This window comes from Drosophila melanogaster, chromosome 3R (assembly GCF_000001215.4).
Source record: "Drosophila melanogaster chromosome 3R".
In the NCBI taxonomy this organism is placed as follows: Eukaryota; Metazoa; Arthropoda; class Insecta; order Diptera; family Drosophilidae; genus Drosophila; species Drosophila melanogaster.
This window is the reverse complement of record NT_033777.3, coordinates 28,888,634-28,907,358: the sequence shown is the minus strand read 5'-3', so window position 1 is coordinate 28,907,358 and position 18,725 is coordinate 28,888,634. Positions and strand designations below refer to the sequence as shown.

Sequence of the window (18,725 nt, the reverse complement as noted above, 5' to 3'; positions counted from 1 at the left end):
ACCAACACGACGACGACCAACCTGCAGATACTGCTCCGGTATCTTACTGTTCTTAGGCACAATGATCTTCTTGATGATGATAATCTTGTCGCCCTCGATCTTGGTGATAGTGATGGGAACGCCGGGCATAGGACGCTGTGGCTTGACGGGCACAGGTTGCTTGGGAGCGTTTCGAATTACTTGGGGTCCAGTAAGGATGCCACCGGGACTTGGTTTAGCAGCTGGAGGAGCAGGCTTGGGTTTTGGTTTCTGAGCAGGCACGTGTTCCTTGTGGTCGCTGCGCACAATGGAGAAGTGGTACAGTGGTTTATCGTCGTCTAGAATGCTCTTTTGCGGTACAGTTTTTTTCTCCACTCTACGCAGGACGACTCCCAGCATGGGCGATTCCTTGGGCTTGATGGTTATCGATCCACTGGGCGCTGTCACCCGCTTGAGGCTCACTCCAAGGTTAGTGCCCACTGGTGGCGGTGTCTTCGTTCGATGCACCATTTTTCCACTGGGTATCTCACGGTAACCATCGTCCATTCGCCGCCGACGACGATCCTCTTCAATCTGTTCTTGAACCCTTGGATCGGGATTAGTGTGCAGAGATGGTTCGGGTGCCACCAATGGCGATGGCCCAGGAAAGAGTGATGTCAGACTGCTCCGCCGCCGGTCCATGTTAGGCGCTGACACCGTCTTAGTGAGTGGAAATTTGGTAGGCTGTGGAGGTGCTGCCATAAGTGGTGGTTCCACACCGGTGGCACTCGTGGTGCTACCACGTCGACTGCCTGCCTTGCTAGGTTGTCTGGATGCCGATGCACTGGCCGAGTCCAAGCTGCTCATGCTGGCAGAACTCTGGAGGCGATCTGGAGCAGCGCTCCTTTCGCGATTACGATCTGGCGAAATGGAACGCTCTCGACTACGATTGTGGGAACGGGCATCCCGAGCAGCTCGCTGCATTCTCAGCAGCTCAATCGAGTCAGCTATGTGAGAGGTACTCTTCTTAGGCGGTGAGTCATCTTTGGAAGAGGCCTTCGGCTGCGAAACGTTAAGAAGGTGCATCTCCATGGCATCATCTATGTTGCAGGGTAGCGAAGCAATGCGTTCTCTTGGACCTGAATTGGTTGGAAGGGAACCCTTGGTTAGTTCCTCTTCCTCATCGTTGTCGTCGTCTTCATCATCCTCCTGCTCCTCCTCTGCCTGTTGCCTGATGCGCCGTTCCTCCTCTTCCTGTTGCCTGCGTTTCTCGCTCTCCATCACCCGCTGCAGCTGAGCCTGCACCTCGAGGGCAGCACGTGCTCTGGCCTTGGACTCGGCCTCGCGGGCCTGACGAAACTGTTCCTGGGCAATTGCTAGAGCTTCCGCCTCCGCCTGTGCTCGAGATCTGGCCTCCGCTTCTGCGGCTGCTGCTGCCCTAAGTGTGGCCAAATCCGTGGCCGTCATCTGCTTTATGCTCAGGCGGCGCTCAGTATTGAGGATCAACTCCACCTGGGTGCTACCGCCCTGCGGCTTTTGCGCCGCGAGGTCTGGACAGCCAAGGGCGATCAGTTCGCTAAGTTCGTTGGACATTCCAAGGGGTGTGGTGAACTTTTCGGTTGATTGTCAGCTTTCTTTCTGGATCCCAAGGGGAAAAATTACTCGATTATCTAATATTGCACTGGCGGCTCCCTCGAATTGCGTTGGGTTCGACTAGCTGGGCAAGACTCGCGAGGCTGCCAATGTTGGCCCCAAAGGAAACCTGCGCAACATCGGATTATTTCGTATTGGTTCTATTCGGATCAGATCGGATCGGAACAATCGATCGCACGCTCAATGTCAATGTCTCATTGGCATTTTGGCAAATGCCCGACGACTTGACTTACTAATTGTATCAATGGTCGCCGTTCGACCAAAGACTGCTTCTTTTTGGCGCCCATATACATCCGACATATATATGGGTACAAGCATGTATAGCACCCCCAATTTGTTTTGGTATATAGAGCAGAGACATATACAAATTACAAATCGTAAACAGCAATGAGCTCATTGATCGCGGCGCCGCCTCATCAAAAAGCAAACCCCCTACCCCTTTGCGATTCTAGCCAAAAGATCTGCACCTTGCCCTAAATCTATTGCGATGTGTGGAATATGTGTGAATATCCCTGGAGAGATCGTTTTAGCCTATGTGTGATATCTCGGTGGGGTTCATTGGGCATCTTTCCCTGCCATTCTGTGTTCGGTTCGAAATCTGTTTTTATTTTTAACAAATGGACGACGTTATACCTAGTACACAGTACGTGTGACGCTAGTGCCAGTACAGTGAAACCTCGATCAGCCATGCAAATTGAACTGACAGCTCTCATTTGGAAGATGCATCTCTGATCTCTGATAATCACATTCGACTGATTGGATTTTTTAATTCACTTTGAGTTTCCATTAATTTTCTGATCTTTGCTGAGCTCTGGCTTAGCTTTCACTGTACCGAAAGCACACACATTCGAGTTGGAAAATCTGAAGGGGAAAAGTTTTCCACCCCAGTTGACTTTTATTTTGGTTGGCATCATCATATGGCCAAAATTTAATCATGTACAAGTTTGTGTCTTGGATTTTTGCTATAAGTTTGTTGTGGCAACTAAATATAAATGCAAGCCTTACGAAAATAGCTTTCGAAAATTATAGAAAACGCCAGCTAAGCGGAAAGTGGAGGATGGAGGGCAGCGGAAGGAGACGCCGGAGCGGCGGAGATCAACATGATGATGATGTGGCAGCCTGATGAATAATCCCGCCGATCTGTAGCGCACATATAGATAGTTTGTATCTATGTGGCACACACACTAACGGACACACACGTGTGTGCTCCATTTGTTAGTTTTGAGTTTTTGTTTTGATTTGCTTGGCCGCTGCGTTGTCTTCTTCGCCTTCATCTCCGAGTACACAGAAAACATATTCACCATATTATCTAAGCACAATAGTAACTAAACTGTTTTTACTTGTTGACCCTTAAACTTTTGGAACATAGTTAACAAAGAAATATGGTTTGAAGATATATATCATTCCATAGTCCAAAATGTTTTTAAACTATCTTCATTTCTATCTGTGTATTCGATTGAGTGAATGTTGCACTAGTCTCCTCCATCCCCATACGCTATTTCTATTAAAAGTATCTTTCGCCTCGCTAATTGCAAACTTGGTGGAGAAGTGCAAAGTTCACTATCAGCGTTTTGGACGTTTCACAGCTGCTCATCAGGCTGGATGGTATCCCACTTGATATTATTCCGAATTATACACTCGCCACCATTGGCGGGGGGTCAATAAAACAGTTTGGCTATGGTATCTTGCATCGCGTTTTGTTTAAACAAATACAGTCCGATGAATATCGCGCACTTTTTTTTAACACTCAGTGTTTTGTTTGATGTTTTTTTCGCTTTCGACAATTTTGTTCTTGCCGCACTGCTACTGTTTTATTTTTAAAACACTTAAATGTTCTAAGTTTTGGGTTGTTTTTTGTTCTTGCGCTTGATTATGTCACGGTGCCCAGCAATTGTTCTACCTATCCTATCGTTCCGAAATGCGTTTCTATATTGCACATACGCTCCGTATGTACCTCTAATTATTGTTCTATTCGATTATTTGGTGTTTCTCAGCCAAATACAAAAAGAAAAGGAATATTCAAAGCACAAGAAACGCACACACACCACACACGCACACACACACATCGATAAACAAATTGCGCGAAAGGAGACGATCAATATAGAGATCGGGGGGATCTGACCGGATAGAGAGAGACAGCGAGTGTGCGGGGGATCCCCGTGGTACCCGTACCGTTACACGACGAAGACGAAGCGACGACAATATGTAGTTTATATGGTTTATATGGCAGCAGTGGCGGCGACACACAGCCAACAAACGTAGATTTCAATCTGTTTCGGTTTCCTCGAATTTGAAAATTCTCAGCCGAAAACTGGCCGCAGATGAGAAGAGCGCAGACTTTCGGCGGCGCGTGTATTTATAATTTTCCAATGGCCACGGAGCAAATGGCAAGTAGATGCTTTTCCGCCGGATGAAGCTGCGCGCGCATCTCCGAGAAAGAAGTATCAGCTGTGCGCCATGGGCCATAGGTAGTTTAGACGAACATGCGCACAGTGCGGAGAGGAATCCCCAAGGCGTCGCTCTCGGGAGCCCATAAACATGTGTGTATTTGGGGGCATGATATAGACAGGGAGAGTGAGTGGGCACCGTGTAAAATCGGTGTATATAGCGGCGGTCAAAGCAGTAGCATTGCCAATAAATCATGCCAAAATTTCCAGAAGACTTAACATTTGTGTTTGCAGAAATTCGAATAATATATGGACGACCATTTGACTTGAATCGACATGTGTACATATATCACATATACAGATTATAACTAACAATTTTAGTTTAAAACAACGAAGGGAATTTGTTAGGATTACAATTACTACTGTACATATTTTTTTCCACAATATTTTTGAAAAAAGGTTGTGTTCCTATAAAATTGTAGGACCGACAATGCATCACGAGAAAACGAAAGATATTCGCCGACAATCTGTGACTCGGAATGGGGACGACTCACTAGATAGTCGTCATTGTGGTCCACAAAGTACTCCTCGATGATCCAATTGTCGCCGGCGTACTTGTCCACAGGCATATCGCTGAGGGCCACAAGATCAAAGTGATTACGTTGCCGTTTTAGCAGCAGGCAGCGGGTAATGGCCACGCTCTCTCCGTCACCGGGTGAAGCATCCTCCTCCAGATATGTTTCCAGGCCACAGCCATTCGCCCCATTCCGGATGATGAGCTGCTGCTCCAACTGCTTAAAATACTGAATCTTGGCGGCCTGGGGACTAAACGATGACGCGGAGGGAATTCTATGCGAGTTACTCAGCCCACTTAATTGGCGGCGACATGGGCAACTGGCAATGCTGGCGAGGAGCAGTTCGCATCATCCGCAGCAGCAATAGCAATATCTCATCACATCTCAGAGCAGCAAAGAAAACTCTGGCCGCCGTCAACGAGTTAATGTCAAATGATCAATTGAACGAAAATAACTAGAACAGCGGGGAGTGTTGGGCACAGGGGTAGCTATAAAGAACCACCAACAGTGAATGAGAACTATAAAGTTCTCGTTTAATTGAGAGCTGTTTTTCATACAGCTAGATGCCACGAAGAACGCATAGAAATTGCTTAATTTGCACATGAATATTGCCAAGGTTTCGCTTAACTGCTCTATTTAAGTACCATTTTATTACTGATGAATACAGCTCAAACCGAGTTTCCGCTCTAAGCTTTTAAAAAATGATTATCTCTTAAAATTTTGATTATATTTAAAGTGGCTACTGTTTTTTTTCAAACCTACACTTGAATAACAAAACCAATAGTTATTTGTAATTATGTAACATCTAAGTTTCTGAATTTCGACACAGTTTAAAGGCCTTGCCCAACCAAGTTACTTTGTTTCAAGTACTATCTTATCAACTCATGCTGCTCACTCAAGTGCTCCGCCTCTTGAAGCCCTGAAGCATTTATTTCCATATTCAGTTACACTGATTACAGTGACTTTCCCATGTAATCACTGTACCAGAAGACCAAGAACCAGAGCAATGTGACACATCTAATGACAAATTTAGCTCAACTCAACGCCGCATAGATAAGAAAGTAGAGAGGGATCGAGTGCAGCGGCGAACGATCATGATAGCGCGCTGATCACTTCACCGATCCACTCGAGAATAGGGTGTACTGCAAGACGCACACAAAAGTAAGGAACGATAGGTTAGTCAAAAGGAGGAGAAGGGGAAGGGGAGGTGGGTGGGTTCGATTGATAGCACAACATACATGCTTACTAGATAATCGCTGTCGTGATCGACAAAGTACTCAACGACTATCCAATCATCCGTGTACGGCATAAAACGCAGTGAACAGCTGGACAGGATCAGATCGCGACAGTGATCCACGACCGGTGGCGCCGGCAGATCACGCATCTTGATGTAGCACGGGATCTGGGAGCTCTCGAAGTGATCGGCCACCTGCTGGGACTTCTCAAGATACCGCTTGAAGAACAGCATGATGGGGGAGGAGTCGATGGAAGCGATCTTCTAGCACTGATCAGACGGACGGCACAGATTTTGGCAATGGCAGCACAAGGATTGGAAAACGCAGGTGGTGGTTAAATGAGATCGGTCCGGTGTGTTCGTATTATCTATCTGTCCGCCTAGTTTGTTCTTTTACCATTTTGTTTTGCTTTTAGCTTTCGTTTTCAGTTTGTGAATTTTCTTTGGGGTTTCCTTTTTTTTTCGTTGCCCTGCCTACAATTTTCACTTGTTTGCTACTTGTGGTGTGTATAAAATAAAAAGTTTTTACCTTAGCCTGCGACTGGCGGTTGTTGCGTCCGCTGTCGCGTTCGTCCTTGGCGCGATCACGGTGCCGCCGGCGGGAGCTCGAATGGGACGTCTCGTCCCTGTAGCGGTATTTGTGCTGCCGTCGACTGGCGGCGGGCGACTTGCGGTGCGAACGCTTCGAACGCTCCTTGCGTCGGCGGGTTGAGATGCTGTCATCGAAACTGCAAAAAGAAAGGTGTCCGGTTAGTTCGATCTCTTGAGGTATTACCTAACCAACCACCCGGCGACAGCAGATGAATGGCCGTCCTTGGAGCAACGCCCAGCGGCGTGGACAACATGGAAAGCTACTTAGCTACCCAGCCAGCCAGCCACTCAGATTCTCAGCTACTTAGCGAGTAAGCCGCTCCACGCTCGCCTTGCCGCCGGATTCTTAAGCCAGGCAGCCGGCACCTAGTGCGAGACGTGTGTTGGCGAATCGGTTTTGCGTTACCAATCAAGTTAATCAACTCGGCCGGATGGCTACCTCAGCTGGTACTGTTACTGTTGGCTATCTGGTTGGCAGCGGCCCACCTCTACCGTCGGCCAAATGCCTTTGAGAGTACTTCATGGTTCGAGGAATGACACAATGTGAGGCAATCGCCAGTTTCTGAGTGAACCCAGCGACATAGCACCCTAGACTCGGCGATCGAGCCCAGAAACTGTGTCAATAACATCGGTAGCTTGGCGGGCAGAGCTCATGTTCATGCTCATGTTACATCAACTCACCACACCCACCCCAAGAAAACAAGAAGCCAAGGGGCCCAGACAGATGACGAGCTGCACAAGTGCGGGTGGGCAGCGATCTTGGCATGAATCAGCTGATTGCCGAGAGATAACTGACCTATCAAGCAAGCTACTACCAAATCCAAGATCCAAGAAGTCAACCAGCCGCCACATATGCTAATAAGGCAAAACCAGCTCTCATTGAGCGATTACGAAAATTTTTGTCGGTTGCGCGCTCACTGCTTCTCGCCCACGTGGCCCCCAAAAAGCGTCTAAATTTGGGCACAAATTATGAAAAACACAGAACCGAAATGAAGCTGAAAGTAACATTGGCTGCTACAAGTACGATTCGTTCGTTCGTTAGTTCCGACCTGCATCCATACGTATATAGCATATAGTGTGGTAGTATCGCATATGACAAAAGCTCAACGCCTGCGCACCCGCCAAGAAAACTACTTGAGCGCACACGCTCTGTACATCTGGGATGGATAGCTCTGTAGGCTGGAAAGACTCTTGGCCAATACACGAACTGAATTGAACCTATCTGAGATCTGTGATCTCTGACTGGCGTCTGTCGCGGAAAAGCCGCTTACGGCCTCGCGGCAGTTAATAAAAGGAATACAGCTCCATGGTAGCCCAGCTCTTTCGGCATTTTGATTTATGATTAATGACGCGCTGCGTGCAAATTAGACCAGCTTTTATGGCCAACTGTAATTGGATATTAATGATTCGTTGATTCCGATTCCGATTCAGATTCAGATCCAGAATCCGATTTCGAGTTCGAGAAACAAAAGAGAGTGGGAGGGGTAGGAGGGTAGGAAGCGAATGGCAAAGCAAGTTCATAATAGATTCCCAATTTGGACTGGAGCATTTCAGATCGGCGTTGTGTAAGGTAATTGGCTTAATATTTCACTCAAGGCAGTCGAACAGGTCGAAAGCTTGACTAATAAAAGGCCTCGTAAAATATTATCGCTGACCTAAAAGAACACGAGTAATGGGTTCAACGGGACTACAATGAACATGCTTAAGGTAGATGTAAACAAAGGGTTTGATAGTTGTCAAACGAGAAAAGCTCCGATATGGGCGACCACAAGATAAGATATCTTGAGAAATAGTTATTTAAAATATGGCATTGTGGTAGCCAAGCTCTGAAACGAAGTATCTTAGGGGTTGATCTGCGGGTAATCGTCGGAATTCGACCGATATATTGCCCGGTGTGCCAATAAGTTACGACAGCCTGTGGGAATCGAGATAAGATATGATTAGGGGAACTGAAACAAAGTTGCTTTGCCGGTAGGGGTTAAAAGAGGCTATTCACACTTCAAAGAACTTCAACGGGAATTGCTGATTATTTCAAGGATGGAAATATCTTTATTCTAAACTGCTTTATGTGAGGTAATTGAACAATCGCGCCCATATTTATAGAGTTCCTCATTCAGCGATCTGCCCTTGAGGATTTTGCCAGCTCAGACGCATCGGGGGTTCTATATATTGTTATTTTTCTCTGTTGGCCTCGACTTTTCGCAGGCACACAGATGAGGCAACAGTTTTATGGCCAAGCCAATCCCATTTGTGGCCTTATCATTCCCAACATGTGGACACCAGTTCCTGGAGTGACTGTGACGACCTTGACCGATTCTTTCTGCCAACTTGGATTTGTATGCATGTTCGCAAGTAATAAAATCACCCATTCACGCAATGAATACCGCAATTGACTACGATTAAACACCATTGTCTTGACCAACTTCCTTAATGGCCAGCAATTTGTACGAATCATGTACACCTTACCACTTCCAAGATGATAAAGAATCTGCGACAACAATTAGCATTTAGATTCAGTAGGCAAGATTAGTCGAAACGAAATCCGCTAAGAACAATAACCTACTGCGAGTGCAAGTCTTCAACTCGCTTGCCATTCCGAGAACGAGAATAAAAACCTCATGAAAATAGTTTCTTATAAGCCAGCCGTGTTATTGAATTATGAAATTAATCATTCGAAAACCAGTTTTTTTGTCATGATTTACATAGAGCAGCTGAGACACTTTAAACCCACCAACCAGATCTGCCTGCACCGCCAACCGCCGACAAACATTTGTTGCGGCTCGAGAGATTTTTCTTCGTTTTGTTGTATTTAGCTTATTTTTTGAGCTGACCCTGAAAATGCCATAAATACATTAGGCAAAACGTAGCGCACATATGCGATCTGCCCTCCGCCCCCTCCTGCGCTCAAACAAATTATACAAATATAAATATAATAAAAAAGCGTTAACAATTGGATTCCAATGCCCGCTTCCAATGAACTGCAGAAGTTATGCGTCATTTTGGCTTTATGCGCTTACACACGCAAAATACCCGAAAGCAGTTGAATAGACCAAGAAATGCTAGGGATGGTTCAAGGTTTGCCATCATGGTTCGTGAACTATTTATGGCATGCCAGCTCAATAAATATTCAACTTTGTGATAGACAGTTCATCAGATGAGATAAAATCAAAACATTTCCAAAACAATTTCAACAACTCGGATCAATAAACCGAAGACTTGTAGCACATGTTTATGTCAATAGACCAAGGCGAACTTTCTTGGTTCATGAACTATTTAATGGTTGGTATTGATGACTTTAAGGTTACACAGCTCAAATCTTTCGTGTTTTATGCCAACGTATACCATTTTTCCCTCGACACTTCCGGAAACAGAAAATTTTTATCAATTTATCCGTCACTTAAAGTCGACTCCCTATATGGAATAATTGTGATTTAAAATTCATTAATTTGGCATGTTTAAATACCCATCTATCTTTTCTTCCTATTTATCGACTTGACACTTCAACTCCATCCCTGGTCGACAGAACTTGAATATGATTAAATATATATATGGCGTATCTCTGGTTTCGTTTGGCTGCTCATTGATTAAAGCAGAAACCATTACTATACTCATGTATCTCTGTCCTCAAATGAAACATAATGAGAAACCGGAATTTTCGACCTGTCCCCAGAGTCTAAAAGCTACCAAGAGGGCAAAAGTAGGGGGTTTCGACCACTGGGTGAAATGCAAATGACTGTCGCGAGCCTTAAATGACAAAAGAAGTGCCGTTACGAGTATTGCCGAGTATAACTGATGAAAAACAGAAATATTATGAACAAAGAATGAGTAAGAGGCCAAGTATGTTAGCAGCCCAAACACAGCTGCGGGATTATGCAAATCCATTTGGGTGGCAGATCTCGGATCTCGGAGGGCATGGAGGAGCCGGCAGGCCGAGGGCCAAGTGACGAGGTGACGTTGGCCAATTGCAAGGTCACTGGTTGCGTCTGCGCAAACAGCGAACAACATCAATTGGCACTTCGGGCAGTAAGTGAGATGGGGAATGCAAGCAATGGACAGGCCTTTGTGCGTCAGTTAAAGAGGAGGAGCAGAGCAGCTGCCTCCACCGGGGGAGGAAGTGCTACGCCGGGCGGGTTCAAGCAGGCAGCCCAGTGTCGGGGTCTGGGTCTGAGTCAGTTCAATCTGTTGGCAAAGAGGGAGAGATAGCCCGGTTCAATGAACGTAATGAAATTTTGCACTGAGATCGCCGCCGCCGCCGCGTTTTCCTCGCAGTAACCCCATCCATCAGTCTCGAACGGATTGAGCCGGCCATTACTGTTAACAAAAACAAACAACAGTTAAGCGAATTCAGCAACAAGCCAAATTAAATATGCCAAATGTCTCCCTGCTTTCGGCCCGCTCGCAAACGTACACACAGACACACACTCGCTGCGAAAAAGGAAGCGATGGAAATTTGTGTGCAATTTAAATCGAGTCTAGAAGATCTCCCCATACTGCATTGTTTGGGTGCGAGTTTTTGTTATTTGTATTTGTTTTTGCGGTGCGTAGTCAATCACCTTTCGACGGACTCTTTATAGGAAGTCAATAAAAAACATTAAAAATACAAAACAAAAACAAACATATAAATCGGCGCTGAGAGTTGCATCCATTATTCACTTTTGTTTTCAGATCGTTGGCGTTATTTTTTTTTTTCGATTAGGCCTGCCTTGCGCTGTCGGAAATCGATCGAGAACTGTACGCTCAAGATCTAAGCTTTGTTGTCAGCTTTAGTTGGCTACCCCAGCCGCCGGCGGTAGCAGCATCGATTGCGATCGTATATGGGTCTGCGGAGACAGGTCCGGTTTGTTCCGATTGTGATAAACGTCAGATAAATGAACCCGAGCAAGAAACAGAAGCCCAGAATACACAAAACTCCCTTTCGAATCAAAAGTCCCAGGGTGCGGAGACCTACATTGACAAAGTGAGGATTCCATTTGGCCAGCTGCTGACATAATTGCCTAAAAATATTTCAACAGGAAGAGCTATTTGCGGCAATTAAGTCATCAGGAATTCAAAAAAGGAAGAACTTCAACGGCCAGTCGTTAAAGCTTAGTTTACCGCCGTTTTGCTACTTTACTCAAAATAAATATGTGTCTTAGTAGCAGTATGAACTGATTTGATTTGCTAATTGCTAGCTAAATAAAAATCTATTAAATACATTTGAATACGATTAAACGAAATTCGATCTTCTAAAATGAACGACTGACTGAAACGTCATAGGTTCACATTAAATTAGTTCCCTAAAACGTGTTAATTGATGAGAGCTTAGATTTCATTGGAATCTGAGCATCAGCTGGTCTTTCGAATGGGCACAACACAATCATATAACACGGGAAAGTGGCCAACAACCAGGTCGGAACTCTTGGGCCCCAAAAGTCAACAAAGCGACGAAAAAGGGACTAGAGTGAGGCGCTCAACCAAATTAAGTGTGTCCCGTACTTGAGGGTAGAACGCTAAAAGCTTTGCAGTTGGCCCGGCCCGGCGCTTAGGTTGCCTAATGAGCTGGACGGAGCTCGCCATTTGAACGCCGCAACTGGCGGCTCAGCTCATAAGTAGGGGCGGTGTGCTTGACCAAATTTGGCGGGGAGATCTTGAACCGAATCGTAGCGGCACAACGCCAACAATAACAAATATACAGAAAAAAAAAAAATCAAAATAAAAACAAAAAACAAAAATCAGCGAGAACGAGATTGAGTTGGGTTGAGCTCAAGATGGAGATGAAACAAAGAGCAGTGCGAGGAGGAGGTGCTCGGTGCCTTTAAATGAAGTGCGGACAGAACGCTTAGTCAGCAAGCTGTGCTGCCACTCAAGGCTAACTCCAGTTTTCTGATTCGAGTTTCCGCATGCTGAAGAGACACTCACTTATACTCACACGTCGTGGACCCCAAGTGCTCGGACCGTCGACGCGGCTGTTGCTTCTGGTGATTGTTGTTGCCATCCGCTGGTGGCAACAGCACGCGGTCGGGGTAGAGCGGCTTGGGTGCCCACGAAGCAGCGGCCACATAGATGTCCGTTCGGGGCGTGGGCGGCGGTGAGGGCAGCGGATCCGGTGTTCCAGCCGCATAGCTGTAGTATCCATCCTCTGGCTCATCGACCACGGACAACCGATGCTTGATCCTGGCCTGTCCAGGGTCATCGCTGTACAGATACTCGTGCATTGAGCGTGCGTACTTGCTGTTCTTCCTCCTCTGCTGGGCAGGTGTTAGCTGACTAGTTTGCTTGCTTCGGAGCAATTCGCATTCATCTGGAGAGGCCCTTATCCAGGAGCTGGCAGGCACGTACTGCCGTTGCTGGTGGGTCTGCACTAGTTTCGAGAAGTCCACATAGAGAGACTCATCAGTGGACGGTTTGCGCTGGAACTCGTCATCGTCGTCACAGTGAACACGATGGACTTTTTCATCCATATCTCCAACATCGTCTTCATCATGAGGCGTTGTGGGCGCACCCACGGAACTGTAGAAACTATAGTTGCTGGACGATTGCGAGTAGGAGCGATTGCGTCCGTAAAACTCCTCCTCAAAGGGCAATCCCTGCGGAAACTTATTCGAGAAGGCCTTCTTGAGGCGCGGAGAGTCGTGCGAATCACTGGAGCCCGTCGAGGAGCCAGCTCCCTCTCCATTGTGTGTGCACCCGTTGCTGCGCTGCTTGATGCTCAGCTTGGGCGTGGCCGGCAGCTGGCGACGCTGGGCCAGAGGAGTGGCCTTTCCGGCTCCTCCTGCATTGGTGAGATCATTGGTGGCAGCCTGCCTCCGCGGGGGCAGCGGTGGCTGCGGTGCCGGATAGTTCTTGGTGGAGCGCTGACCCACGCGAGCTGGGCAGTTCTCCTTGGCTGCCATTCGTCCCGCCTGATACGTGCGCTTCTGGCTGGTGGGGGTTCCCATCGGTTGCTGTGATGATACTGATACGGAGCCTGCTGGCTGATACTGTTTCCTGGCAGTGCTGGGCGTGGTCACCGGGCGTGCAGCCTGAGTGGACGGTAGTGGCGCCCTCGCCTTGCAATGGCGTGTGGGCGCTGCGGTGGAGCAAGTGCTCTCGATGCGACGGATCAGTTTAGGCGTCAGTGGCTTCACACTGCCACCGCTTACCAGTCTCTGCTGCTGATGGTGGGGATGCTGTTCGGGCTGCAACTTGTGGCGGTTGCTGCTGCAGTAACTGCTCCGCCAGGGCTGCTGGCGTACAAAATTGCCACTCGTCACAACACCCTGCTGATGGATGGAGGAAGTCGACGAGGCTGCGGATGTGGAGGAGGATCCAGCTGCCGGGTTGTTGTTTCTGCCCGGCATCGATTTCACCATCGATCTGTTGGCTCCATTACTGCTCAGGGGTTGGGCAGCTGCTGCTCCTTTTTGGCCACTGTTGCTCATGTTGCTGCTGGGGTTGTTGTTGCTGCTGCTAACGCTGTTGTTGTTGCCGTAGCCACAACTGCCGCGCGGCACTCGAAAGGAGCTGTATGGCCGAAAGCCATTTCCATATTGTTGACTAACGACTGGCATTTTGTTAGCTTTTTATGATTTTTATTTCGTTGTTAAATAGACTCGCTCGTTGGTTAATTATTCGTAATTGCTGATGTTGCTGCGGGGCAATGCTGTTGTTTCCTTGTTGTTGCAAGTGATCTCGTTTAGAATTGGCGTTGAAATTTAAACCGCTGAACGTTTACTTTAAACGCGTGCACTTGGAAGATCGCTTATCTTTAGCTTTATCGTTATCATTTGTATATCGCTAGCTGTTTGAATTTTGAGAATTAATTTTCAATGCTGTGCACACACTTCGCTTGTCGCGAGCGGACTACTACGTAAGCTACGGCTACCAGTCAGCCAGATTCCATGGAACACCTTGGCCCAGCCTTTAGTTTCAATAATTTATCGAACACTTTTCCCTTGTCTGCTGGCGCTAGCTGCTGTTGTTGCTTCTGCTGCTGATTTGGCTGTTCGAAACGCGTGTAATTAACACGTTCTCGATGGTTTATGAGTGGGCTACCCCAACGGCAGTATCCATCACCCAGAAAACCCCCTGCATTTGTGCGACTTCTTGCTGGCCGCATTTCGTTTTTGTTTTAGCAAGCCACTTTTGGCCTGTCAGCACGGCGAGGGCCACAATTGAATTAGCCACTAAAATAACCCTGAACCTTGACTGCGATTTAGCCTGTGGCAAATCCAATTGGTCCCCAGCTACTAGGCTACCGGCCACTGGCAAGTTCATTGATAAGACCCCCAAATCCCAACCAGTTAAGGCTTTATGCAATTTGCTGAACGAGCCAAATACACGTTGTTCGTAGTTAGTAGAAAGTGTCTGCGCATGCGCCGAGCTCAAAGACCCGGCTGCGAACAGGTCCTCCGCCGACCAGTTTTCACAATTTTTACTTTTTTAACCTGATTCGCAAAAGGAAACGCAAGTCTTGGGTCCCCGATCGGCCAAACAGTCAAACAGCCAAACAGGCAAACAGCCAAGCGGGTCAACAGCAGGCAGCAGCCGACGAACGGCAACTGGTTGTGACGCTATGAGTAATGGAATCGGAAATAAATGCGAAATCCCTTGCCCAATAAAAGCACTATCGGCACGTCCGGTTCCTCCAAGTCATTCGTTCAGTTCGGTGCAGCCCGTCTTGATAAGTCGTAGGCGTCATCGTCGCAGTCGCAGTCGGAGTTATCTTATCTTGGCTTAGTTAACGCGTGTTGGCTAAGGTTTGTTCCCACTGGCCACTGATTTTCTTCTGTCCTCTAAAAGCTCTGTATGCACAGCATTGAAACTTCTTGGAATAATTGGGGGGCTGTTTTCGAGCTGATTTGAAATTCCGTAGGCGCGCGAGGTATTATTTTTGGCCAGGATGCATAAACAATTCGCGAAAATCACACAAAACACACGGGGAGCTCAGTGCTTCAGAAGCACACACTGCATTTCGTTAAAACTTATAAACAATATAGAGCTGCTTATACATTTCTCTCAAAAAACACTTGGTGGCGGTTGCACGGCGGCGACGGCGACGAGCGAAGAAGCCAGCACCTCCATTCGCTTTCGAGTTGTCGTTGCGACTGAGCAGCCGAGCGACAAGTTGGTAGCGAACAAGTGTCGGTTGTACCGCCGCTGCCTCCGGCGCTGCCGCCTCTACCGCTCGACTTCGCTGCTCGCATTTCCAGTTTACCAGCTTACGGACAGACGATCGGGACGCAGTCGAGGCAGCGGCGAATTCGCCGCACCATGCGTGCACCCAATTGATGGCTTGTAATTTAAATAAAAAATGATTGAAATCGAAAATGATCGACAATAAAACAAGAGCATGGCGGAAATGTGGGCAATACACATTTGAGAATAGTATTCCATATCGTTGAGTTTGATTTTCATATTTGGGCTGCGTTTTTCGGCCACTTCCGCGTTGCAAGATGTCACCAACTTCTGAGTAATGAGCCGGGACAGGTCGATTAATCTGCCGCTGCCGTGGTTCATGAACACTTAGCCAGCGTGTTTTATGGCAAATGCAAAAGGTTAATAAACAATGACAGCAACGGCAGCACCCTGGCGGGCATGAAAACGTCACTTTATCGACAAAGAAAGCGGTCGCTGCTAGTGGCGTATAAATTACGAAATGCGACTCTGATTAAGCCAACTCCCCAAGATGCTCTTGGTGCAACTACCTAAAAAGGCCACGCCAAGTGTATTAAACAATAATAAATGCGACAACGTCGCGCCTCAAGTTATCCGTTGTTTTGAGTAATATGCAAATACGCTTTAAATACGCAGGCGCATAAATTAAGGCGAGGAAATGCAGCGGACAATGCGCCAGGATCCGCCAGATCTGGTGGAGACCCAACGCCCACGTCTACCGTCCTCCCGAAGGGGGTCAGCACAAAGAAATCGCTGAGTCCGCATTAATTTACAGTAAGCCGACTGAAGAGGATGACTCTTAGCTGGCAGGAACCCGCGCAGATTTCACTTGCCATATATGGCCAAATGTTAATTTGTCTCTCTGGCTGCTCCTGCTGCCCGAGCGGCACTTTTTTATGGAGCCATACACCATTAAAAACACGGCCGTTTACAAGCCATTCAAAGAAAGCGAGTCCCAAGGAGCGCGGAGCGCTGCGTGGGCAGGACACTCTTGTTGCCACATCTCCGATAGCTGGGGGAAATACCCGTGGTGCAGTAGGCAGAGCCAGTTTACGAGCCGAGACTTTTCGAAAGGTTTCACACCGGGGAAGTTTGTTTATTCACTCCATGTTGTGGAGGCAGATGTTAAGTCATGCCCTCCATCTCTTAAGCACTCAGGCAAGTTACACTCCTAAATGCAAGGAAAGTGCGAAATAGATAAGTAAATTTAGAGCCAACAATCTTAAGGTTTCCCCTTGTTCAAGGCTGCTTTTATGTTATGTCTTTTGTATAAAATTAAAAATTAGCAACGGTACCATTAGTTCAACGTTTTATGCAGCCAAACGCATTACGATCAAAGACACTTCCATATACTGTAGTATGAAATCGATTGACTCGATCGATTTCGCAATAAAGAACAATTTGTATTCTTTTGAAAATGCTGTCACAAAATCAGAGAAATTTTTTGAGGGCTTAAAATATTTTCGATGCGTTGGGAATGTCGCAATCGATTTTTGTAACCAGGCAGAGGGTTTCGTCGTGTTGTCAGATGAATATTTGTCCACAAAAACGCTTTGGCATTCAAAGCAGTTATTGTACAAGATTGTACGAGGACTGAGCACTATTCGCCTTGTAGGGTTTACCCGAAGGGTATGTGATTCCAAAGCGATGTCAACTTCGCTTGAATCTATTTTAGACCCTCTGATAGAATAGTCTGCCAAGTGACAAATAATGCGAGTTACTTACGTGGGTTCCTTGGATATCTGGGCCTTCTTGGCATCGAGCTCGTGTCGCCTTCGCTTGGCCGCCGATCTTGTGTGATGTGTGTTGGTGATGCGCGGCCTGCAGTGAAATAATGGAGACCATGAGTACAATGGGTAGCTGAGTAGTTCCTCACATAGCTCGCAGAGAATTCCGAGAATATGGGAATATCGGAGAATGCAAAGATGATGGCGAACTTACGGCGATGGGGCCTCAGCTAGGGGTGGCGAATGATCGGCAGTATCGTGTCGTCGGCGCTTGTCTCGTGTGCCCGCCGAGGAGCGATCCCTTGAGTGGTGGAGTCTCCTTGTTCTGGGCATCTGAAAACGTACACACATTGTCAGTGGGTCTGTGGTACCATTAGGAGACCTATAAGTTTTAACTATAGGCTATATACTACTGCCTATATGCGCATATATGCATGCACATATGTACTTATGAACTGTAAGTCAACGGGTGGTGTGAGCACTGGGAACAGCCCTGTATCACCCACCACCCCTTTCAGCTGTTCCCATCTAGAGGTGAGTACAGTACGGAATACAGCTGGCACGCACACGCACACATTCACACCCACATACACATATACACACTCGCACACGCGGGCGCTCAAGCTAATTGCAATATTGTGGCTCTGTGTGAGTGCATTGGAAAAACGGACTACAAATAAAAGCAACGAAAGAGTCCACAAACTTTCGCATTTTAATTAGCTAACCATTAGCACATATACCTTGCAATTTGCTGCTGATATTTTTCACGAGCGCGAAAATTGATTTTTGTGCTATGCGCTCCGCTGGCTTTGCTTTGCTACTGTTGTTGTTGCTTGGCCGAAGCGTCGCTGTCGCTGCCGTTGTTGTTGCCTTTTGAGCAGCTGCTGCTGCCGCTATATCCACAATTGTTGTCCTGTAAATCCTGGCTTCTGCTTGTTGTTGAAAACGCTTGTTGGCCTTTTCACACACACCGAAAAATAGTGTGCGTTTACGTTGAAAATCGTCTTTTTTTCCTTCAATTCACGTCACTTGGTATTTTATTCACCACGTCTGGGAGACAGTGTTGTGCACGCCAACTAAACAGTGTTGAAAAAATCTGGCGGAAAAGAGCTGCCGAGTGCACAACAACAGTACCAAACAAAACACTTAGGAAAAACTAAAACAGCTCAATAATAATGGCCTACAACCAATAAAAGGGATAAAATTCCACAAAACCTTGCTTCTGGAAGCAAGAATTGGAAAGTAACTTTTCTACTTTTATATAAGATCTAAAATCGTTCTTATGAGGTATTGGTATGTATTGAGCGCTGGCTAAATAGTTTATTGGTGTAAAAACCAAGAATTGGTTTCTACTTCTTCGTCCGCTAGCAGGTCGACAGCCCTTGCGACGCGGCGTGCTGCGTAGTCAGCTGTGCACCCGCACGCTCGAGTCTGCGTCTGTATGGGTGCCACAAATCCCATAGAC

General features: G+C 47.0%; 1 protein-coding gene across 12 annotated transcripts in view; it reads right to left on the bottom strand.

Annotated features, from left to right (window-relative positions):
• The window catches only part of Doa (Darkener of apricot), a gene marked incomplete at its 5' end in the record, with an annotated part of 34,700 nt that overhangs the window by 15,414 nt on the left and 561 nt on the right, over window positions 1-18,725 (bottom strand). For 4 of the 12 annotated variants that reach the window (NM_001014680.4, NM_001144648.3, NM_001043300.3 and 1 more), the window contains 3 exons: window positions 6,337-6,535; window positions 17,259-17,354; window positions 17,475-17,593. In NM_001014680.4, the coding sequence (NP_001014680.1) occupies window positions 6,337-6,535; window positions 17,259-17,354; window positions 17,475-17,593 (414 nt within the window). Of the gene's footprint in view, window positions 1-21; window positions 1,721-3,783; window positions 3,882-4,552; window positions 4,817-5,819; window positions 6,027-6,336; window positions 6,536-12,296; window positions 14,158-15,367; window positions 15,468-17,258; window positions 17,355-17,474; window positions 17,594-18,000; window positions 18,339-18,725 lie in introns of those variants that run through there. The other 8 variants (NM_001014682.3, NM_001144650.1, NM_001043299.3 and 5 more) reach the window with 7 other exon arrangements.